Genomic DNA, 8803 nt, shown 5'->3' with positions numbered 1-8803 from the left:
TTGCCCCAACAGCCAATAAAATCTGTCCCCATGAGACATCCCACCACATTCATTTTAGGGTTAAAAGGTAACAATGATACTAATTCCTTTGGTGTCCTTAAAAACTATATTTTAATTCAGGAAACATTACACAAAAACCAACCTGGGTCCATACTGAGGTGAATTATCATAATGAAAGTAGTATCTGTAGATGTATTTATCCAAATCCTCAAACATCCCTTCATGGTCACTTTGATACTCCTTCATGTCCTCAAGATAATCCTTAACATCACTAACAAAGTCCGTGAACAGCATCTGGTCATGTATAAAGATCCCATTATGGAAAAACTTATTGATGAAATTCTCTAGTTCTCTCCAGTGATGGAAACTATCTACTTCTTGCTGCAAATATTTTTGCATTAACTGATTAAATTCTTCAGCCCTAATAGGGTCCAGTACTTTGTTAAACAGGCTAATAAATTCCTGATGAGCGCATTCAAAAATACCAGAGCAGCCCTTTAGGACAGAGTGACGTTTTCTGTTACATTCTGGGTTATTGATGCATTTCTGTGAATTACTATCTTTTTCAAATGTAAAGTGAGTTGATCTCTGTTTTCTTCCTTCTCTGAATTCTTTTTTCATGCTAGGCCCTCTATGGTGTGTATGCTTAGAAGGATTCTCATGAGTGTTATATTCCCAAAAAACAGTTTTACCTTTTTTGTTTGCCTCATATCTTTTATCACCAGACTTCTTCTTTTCATCAAAGATGTTTTTAGTTGTGTCTTTGAAGTGTCTGAATGTGGACTTCACAGAATCAGAGAATTTTTTCAGGTTTTCTTTCACTGCTTCTTTAGCCTGTTTAATCTTTTCTTTATGGTGTCTTACAAACTCCTTTGTGGAATTCTTCATGGCATCAAAAGTTTCTTTAACAGAGCCAAAAAATGATTCTTTGGACTTCTTTTTGGTCTTACTTGTTCCTTTACCATCTTTCTCTTGTCCTTTTTTATTAGTTTCCTGTTTTTCGGTTTGGTCCTTCACTTCAACATACAGTTTTTCCCACAAATCAGAGCGTTGTTGTTCAAAGTTTAGCTTCTTTTCCAGCTCTGTTAGTCTTCCCCGCAAAGTTTCTATTTCTTCATTCTCTCTTAATGTATTGTCTGTGTCGTCGGGTGTCTGATGAGAACTTAACTGCTCCAGTTCTTCTCTTAGAACTTCAGTTATATGACGTTCTTTGTCTAGTTCTCTCCGTAACATATGTGCTTCTGCAAAAAGTGTCTCCTTTTGCTTAAGGAAGTTGTGTATTTTCTGCTTTTCCTCTTCCAAATGTACCTTAAGTTTTTTATTTTCCATGACAACTGACTCTGTACTAATACCTTTATCTTCTAAGTTTCTAATTTGTTCTCTCAGCTTCCTTAACTCTTCCTGCAGCAAGTCCAAAGCTTTTTCTTCCCTCTCCAGAGATTCCCTTAAGCGCTGGTTTTCTGCAGTAAGACTTATTTTCTGAGATTCAAATGATTTCTTTTCTACCTCAGTAGAGATCAGACATGTGGCAAGGTCTTGTTTTAGTGACTGAACAAACAAAAAGCAAACAAGCAAATTTATTAATCTTAGAATTCATACAATTTAAGTTTGAAAAAGGTAAAAGATTAAGAATTCATAGCATCATCCAACTAGTCACAAAGCATAAGTGTTATTCGAGCACTACACTGAATAACAGTCCTAAAACACTTGGTATACTGAAATGACTATTGGTCCGTCAAGTCTGGTATCCTGATTCTAGGAATGGCCTATGCTTAAGGCTAAGATTTTGTCGTGGTTATTTTTAGTAAAAGTCACAGACAGGCCATGGGCAATAAACAAAAATTCACAGAAGCCTGTGAACTTCCCTGATTTTTTACTAAAAATAACTTGACAAAATGGGGATGGAGGGAGATCCTGCTCCCACCGCTGCTGTGGCTCCGGGGTCTCCACCACCGCCCACGGCTGCTGCGAGCTGCAGGGTCCCCAGCTGACAGCTCCAGCCCCGCCGCCCTGGGGCTGTTGCGGAATATGTCACGGAGGTCTCTGAACCTTCCATGACATAATATTAGCCTTAAGTGCTTGATGCGTCAGAGGAAGGCGAAAACATCCACAATCTGTTTCAGGAAACCCAGACACCTATATCTAACTATGCAATGCTCCATCTGGTATTGGGGTGCAAATTCTTCCTAACAACTGCAAGAATAAGCTCATATACTAAAGCATAATGTTGTGTTAGCTTTATCTTTGGATGCGCAGTTAAGTTAAACATGATTTAAAAGATGTTTCATTTTGGCAATACTTCCGGGGCCTGTTTTTCAGGAAGTACAGAGTTCTAGATATTAAAAATGGAGGTTACTTGCCTTATAGTAACTGGAGTACTTCCAGATGTGCGATCCCTATGGGTTTTCATTGTGGGCGCATACTGTAGAACCTCAGAGTTATCAACACCTCAGGAATGGAGGTTGTTCATAACTCTGAACAAAATGTTATGGTTGTTCTTTCAAAAATTTACAACTGAACATTGACTTAATACAGCTTTGAAATTTTACTATGCAGAAGAAAAATGCTCTTTTACCTTTATTTTTTAGTCGTTTATGTTCAACACAGTACTGTACTGTATTTGCTTTTTATTTTTTGTATGTGCTGCTGCCTGATTGTGTACTTCCAGTTACAAATGAGGTGTGTGGTTGACTGATCAGTTCATAACTCTGAGTTTCTACTGTATGTTCTGCGTGTGCCTGAGACCAGAAGATTTTTCAGTAGTGGTGTTTGGCAGCACCCATGCCCTATGCCACTGAGAACATAAGGGGCAGCTTGGGTGACTCCCAAACAGTACTCACTGTGGAGGGGAAGCTGCAAGGAAGAATGGTACACCACAGATTCTAGGATTGGTGAACCAAAGGAGGTGTAATGCCTAGTAAAGGTGTGAATGGAATCCCAAGTAGCCACTCAACGGATTTCTGAGAGGGGAACTCCCTGCAGGGAAGCCACTGAGGCAGCTTGTGTTCTGGCTGAGTGGATCCTGATACTGAGGGGAAGGGCCACCATAAGTCATAGCAGATGAGACTAAACCCCAAAATCCATTTCAAGAGTCTTTGCAAGGAAATCGCTTCTCTCTTTTCATTCTTTCAGAGATGGATACAAATAGCCTCAGGGACTTTCTAAAAAGCTTTGTCCTTTGTAAATAGAAACTTAACGCTCTCCAGCTATCCAAAGAGTGTACCTCTCATGCTTCCTAGGGGGCTCACAGGGCCTTTGATGACAGGACTGAGAGGCAGGATAGCGTTTGCAAAAGAGCATCTTAGAATTTTTCCTCTGGGTTGTCAGGGTATATATCACAAAGGAGCAGAGAGTTGGAAATCCAGGCCTCCACTCTTAAGCAGTTCTGATGAAATACTGTCAAGTCTCAGGCACATGGAGTGCATATGTACCCATGGTGAATACCCATAAGGACCATCACTCAAAGAATAACCAGTATCTTGAAGTCAACTTCAACCAATAGGCAGACATTACAAATCATAGAGGTTAATGTGCTCACAAGAAGAACAACCACTTAAGCAGATTGCTGAATTCTGCAACAGCTTCCATGTCTGGATGGTTTTAAAATGTAAGCCCATGCAAAACACACTGCAGTGCTCTGTCAGGGTGACAAAGGGATAAATAACTTCAAGTTCTACATCCAAAAAATTGCTCACAATTTTATGGCTGTGTGATAATGAAAAAAAATCAGCCTGTTGCTGCTACCTGTTCTTCTAACAGAAGTAGAGAGTCTGACCAGATCCCCAGGATGTAAATGCAGTTGGCAAATGGCTCAAAGGGGCCAATATTATTCCAACCACGTCTTCTGGTTACTTTCTTCATCCCTTGGTCAAGAGATGCTAGAGTAGGGAACAAGGAAATCAAACCTTGCTTTCCCCTTGCCCAAAACAGGGTGAGGAATTAAAAATGGTACTGTATGATCCCATGTTTATTGTGTCTCACTGATTCCATTTCAGGTTTGCTCAGTCTACAAATAAAATGTAGGGCTGTTAACTTTACAAAAAAACGTATCCCAACTGGGCTCTTAGAGCCCACATTATTTCTGTTCCATGCATCATCACCTGTAATCAATATACTGCTAACTGAATTCTGCCCTCAGTGACTCCTATATTACTTCAAAAAGCTATTTTACTCTTAAAATTTGATCAAATTATGAAGTTTTTGGCAACAGGTTAAAAAAAAAACTTTTTTCACTATATAATTTATAATAATGTTATGTAAGAATTTAAGAGAATTTAATGAAGAAAAATATGTATTATACATATGTACTGTTGAGACATAAATTAAAAGGCAAATAAAGGTCCAATAAAAATATAGCTGAGTTATCTGTAGAAAAGAAAAGGAGGACTTGTGGCACCTTAGAGGCTAACAAATTTATTTGAGCATAAGCTTTCGTGAGCTACAGCTCACTTCATCCGACGCATGTAGTGGAAAATACAGTGGGGAGATTTTCTATACACAGAGAACATGAAACAATGGGTGTTACTATACACACGGTAACAAAAGTGATCAACTAAGGTGACCTATTACCAGCAGGAGGGTGGGGGTGGGGGGAACCTTTTGTAGTGATAATCAAGGTGGGTCATTTCCAGCAGTTGACAAGAACGTCTGAGGAACAGTGGGGAGGGGAGGGGAATAGTTTTATTTTGTGTAATGACCCATCCACTCCCAGTCTTTATTCAAGCCTAAGTTAATTGTATCCAGTTTGCAAATTAATTCCAATTCAGCAGTCTCTCGTTGGAGTCTGTTTTGGTAGATGTGCAGGTGAACGAGCCTCCGATAATGTGGCTGATGTGATTGGGCCCTATGACGGTGCCCCCTGAATAGATATGTGGACACAGTTGGCAACGGGCTTTGTTGCAAGGATAGGTTCCTGGGTTAGTGTTTTTGTTGTGTGGTGTGTGGTTGCTGGTGAGTATTTGCTTCAGGTTTGGGGGCTATCTGTAAGCAAGGACTGGCCTGCCTCCCAAGATCTGTGAGAGTGATGGGTCATCCTTCAGGATAGGTTGTAGATCCTTGATGATGCGTTTGAAAGGCTTTAGTTGAAGGCTGAAGATGATGGCGTAGTTTCTTTTGGTAAACCTCAGTGGGATCAGAGGATAATGGCTTGTAGAAAGTGGTGTTGGAGAGCTGCCTAGCAGCCTCTTGTTCATATTAGAGACACCACTGACTATCAAGCGTTCTTACAACTACAATACCCACCTGCTGAAGTGAAGAAACAGATTGACAAAGTCAGAAGAGTACCCAGAAGTTACCTACTACAGGACAGGCCCAACAAAGAAAATAACAGAACGCCACTAGCCATCACCTTCAGCACCCATCTGAAACCTCTCCAGTGCATCATCAAGGATCTACAACCTATCCTGAAGGACGACCCATCACTCTCACAGATCTTGGGAGACAGGCCAGTCCCTGCTTACATACAGCCCCCCAACCTGAAGCAAATACTCACCAGCAACCACACACCAAAAACACTAACCCAGGAACCTATCCTTTGCCCGTTGCCAACTGTGTCCATATATCTATTCAGGGGACACCATCATAGGGCCTAATCACATCAGCCACACTATTAGAGGCTCGTTCACCTGCACACCTACCAATGTGATATATGCCATCATGTGCCAGCAATGCCCCTCTGCCATGTACATTGGCCAAACCGGACAGTCTCTATGTAAAAGAATAAATGGACACAAATCAGATGTCAAGAATTATAACATTCAAAAACCAGTTGGAGAATACTTCAATCTCTTTGGTCACTCGATTACAGACCTAAAAATGGCAATTCTTCAACAAAAAAACTTCAAAAACAGACTCCAACAGGAGATTCTGAATTGGAATTAATTTGCAAACTGGACACAATTAACTTAGGTTTGAATAAAGACTGGGAGTGGATAGGTCATTACACAAAGTAAAACTATCCCCCCCCACCCCCCACTGTTCCTCAGACGTTCTTGTTAACTGCTGGAAATGGCCCACCTTGATTATCACTACAAAAGGTTCCCCCCATCCCCACCCTCCTGCTGGTAATAGCTCACCTTACCTGATCACTCTTGTTACAGTGTGTATGGTAACACCCATTGTTTCATGTTCTCTCCCCATGGTATTTTCCACTACATGCATCCGATGAAGTGAGCTGTAGCTCACAAAAGCTTATGCTCAAATAAATTTGTTACTCTCTAAAGTGCCACAAGTACTCCTTTTCTTTTTGCGGATACAGACTAACAAGGCTGCTATTCTGAAACCTGTAGAAAAGAGTGGATTCCATTGTTTCTTAGGGATAAAGCATTCTCTCAACATATAAAAATAACAGATTCAATACTAATGTAAGGTACACACCTCTCATGGGGAGATAATATTCCCCAATGATTTGTAATGAAAAGATCACACCTACCCCTACCTTATAGTCTGCTTTAACCCCTTGCTCTCGTTGGCACTGGTAAAGGTCATCTTTCATACCATTTAGTTCATCTTCATGTGTTTTTTCTACCAATTGTTGACGTTTTTGGATCTGTATTGTACCTACAAAGGCAAAACTTTCATCTGTTAGTTTGACTCTCAGTAGTTAGAGATGGAAATGACCTATCAGATGATGCATTTAGTTTCCTGGCAAATAAAGGAACATTCTGATACTGTATTTCACTGTATGGTACACTTGTTCTGTTCTGTTTAGTTTTATAATTGTATAGTCTTATAGTTGTTATATACCAATTCTGTTGTTTGCAGCAACAATTTCTAACACATCCATACAAGCAACTTTGCTATACTTATGTGTTTGGATAAAAGCAAACAATTTTTTTAATGCTAAACAGATGGAATGACGTTAACTAGAAAATACCTATATTTAAATATAATCAACGAGAAGCTATGCAGAAAATGTTACATGTACACTTAGTGAGTGTTTTTAATAAAATGAAAAACAGCCACAATAAAAGAAATGAAACAAATCCACATTACAGATGTTTTGAAATTATAGCTTCACATTGTCAAGTAATACTATATTAATAATTACCTGGATATTTGCATGCTATTTTAACATTCATGCAAAACAAAAACCCCCAAAAAGTAAAACAAACACCCCCTACACACACAATTCTTAAACAGGTTATAAAGCAATCTGAATAGCTTACATAGGTCCAATCTTGCAATCCTTACTTGCAAAAGTGAAGGCGACAGAATTGAGCACATGCTCATTAAACATCCATGTTCCCATCTTTCAAGTGTCTGACAGATGTTACTTTTTCCCCAAGTTTTTCCAATATATGCCTTCACTCTACTAGCTACAAATTCATTATTAAGTAATAAAAGATTTTCTTTAGTAATTAGCATTCTCCTGCACTCCCTTTTACCTGAGTCTCAATGCACATACAAAATATAGAATTTGTGCATGTTGGCTTTGATGTTAGCTTAGTTAATAAATAAAAAGTCCAAAAGACAATATTAGGGGTTTTTTTGTTTTTGTTTTTAAATTTTCTGCATTGGATCCACTGTTCTGGAACGAAGTAACAAAGTATGCGATATTTTTGTCCAATCCAGTGGAATGCATGTAGAGTTCCTTTTTTGAAACAAAGCTCCTCCTTTCATGTTTTATTATTATTACAATGTAAAGAAATAAAGAACTACTGAGGTAATTATTGTGACATTTTAACCTCATTTAACATTCTCCCATCCTGATTTAAAGATAAGAGAATCCCATCTTAAACCGAGCATATACAGAATATTCCTCCTGTCCCAATATGAATTTATGAGTTCTGTTCAGAACAATTGCTTCATTCTAGGAGAAACTACAATTGCAAGAAAACTAGTTTCCCACTCTCATGTTAGCTCCACTTCTCTAGAAATTATAATTCCGGCGGAGTAGATAGTAGTGACAACAAGCCACACAGAACAAGTAATAAAACAGTGAAGTAGAACAAAATCAGTCAACTTCAAACAGAGAAGTGACTATGTGGCTAGAAACAAAAGTGACCCTCTCAAACTACAATTAACCTGACATTAAAAGGATGTTGTGAAGTGCTGCTCTCCAGTCCAAATGCTTAAATCCTAGAGAATATAAAGAGAACATCACTTCCCAGAGAAAAGGAATTCCTTGCAAAAACCTTTTCAGAGTGAGAAAAACAGTAAACATTTCCCACTCTGTGGAGGCAGAAACACTGGAGGAGTGGTTTAGTTAAACTATGTGAGCATGAGGAGCTTTCACTTTTAAAAAATGGCCTCCTTTCTGCTGGCTTAGAGAAAAATATCTCATTAATGACAACTTCTCTCTAAAGCAATGGATTCAATAAGGGAAAATTAGAAACATTTGAAAATATGGTCTTTACTATATAAATAATAATAATAAAATAATAATTCATAATAATAGTCATTGCTTTTTATCCATACATCTCAAAATGCTTTATAAAAGGTAGGTAGATATCATAAGCCCCATCTTATGGCTGGAGAAACTGAAGAGCAGCATGAAGTGATTTGCCCAAGCTCTGAAAGTAGAAGGCTGGCCCAGACTGGAAAGGAACCCAGGTTTCCACTGGACCACACTGCCTCAACCATACCAACAGACACTGTACATTTGTTTTCCAGTTAAATAGCTGAAAAGGCCTGCAAGCTCTATGCAGGAGTATTTTATATGGCTGAGTCATATAATCCTGAACATAGTAGTAATTGTGAAGCCTTGATTACACAACTATATATATTTTTTAAATCAATCTGATTGCAAGCATAGGATCCTCCAAATGGCACTCACTATTTCTTACCTTCAGGTTTACCTGAG

General features: G+C 38.8%; 1 protein-coding gene across 9 annotated transcripts in view; it reads right to left on the bottom strand.

Annotated features, from left to right (window-relative positions):
• The window catches only part of CCPG1 (cell cycle progression 1), a 65975-nt gene that overhangs the window by 11043 nt on the left and 46129 nt on the right, over positions 1 to 8803 (bottom strand). For 7 of the 9 annotated variants that reach the window (XM_073303804.1, XM_073303799.1, XM_073303801.1 and 4 more), the window contains 3 exons: positions 8787 to 8798; positions 6437 to 6558; positions 143 to 1548 (listed from right to left, as the gene is read on the bottom strand). In XM_073303804.1, the coding sequence (XP_073159905.1) occupies positions 143 to 1548; positions 6437 to 6558; positions 8787 to 8798 (1540 nt within the window). The remainder of the gene's footprint in view (positions 1 to 142; positions 1549 to 6436; positions 6559 to 8786; positions 8799 to 8803) is intronic. The other 2 variants (XM_073303798.1, XM_073303805.1) reach the window with 1 other exon arrangement.

This window comes from Lepidochelys kempii, chromosome 10 (genome assembly GCF_965140265.1).
Source record: "Lepidochelys kempii isolate rLepKem1 chromosome 10, rLepKem1.hap2, whole genome shotgun sequence".
Taxonomy (NCBI): Eukaryota; Metazoa; Chordata; order Testudines; family Cheloniidae; genus Lepidochelys; species Lepidochelys kempii.
The sequence above is the reverse complement of the archived record's forward strand: the minus strand, read 5'-3'. Positions and strand labels throughout refer to the sequence as shown.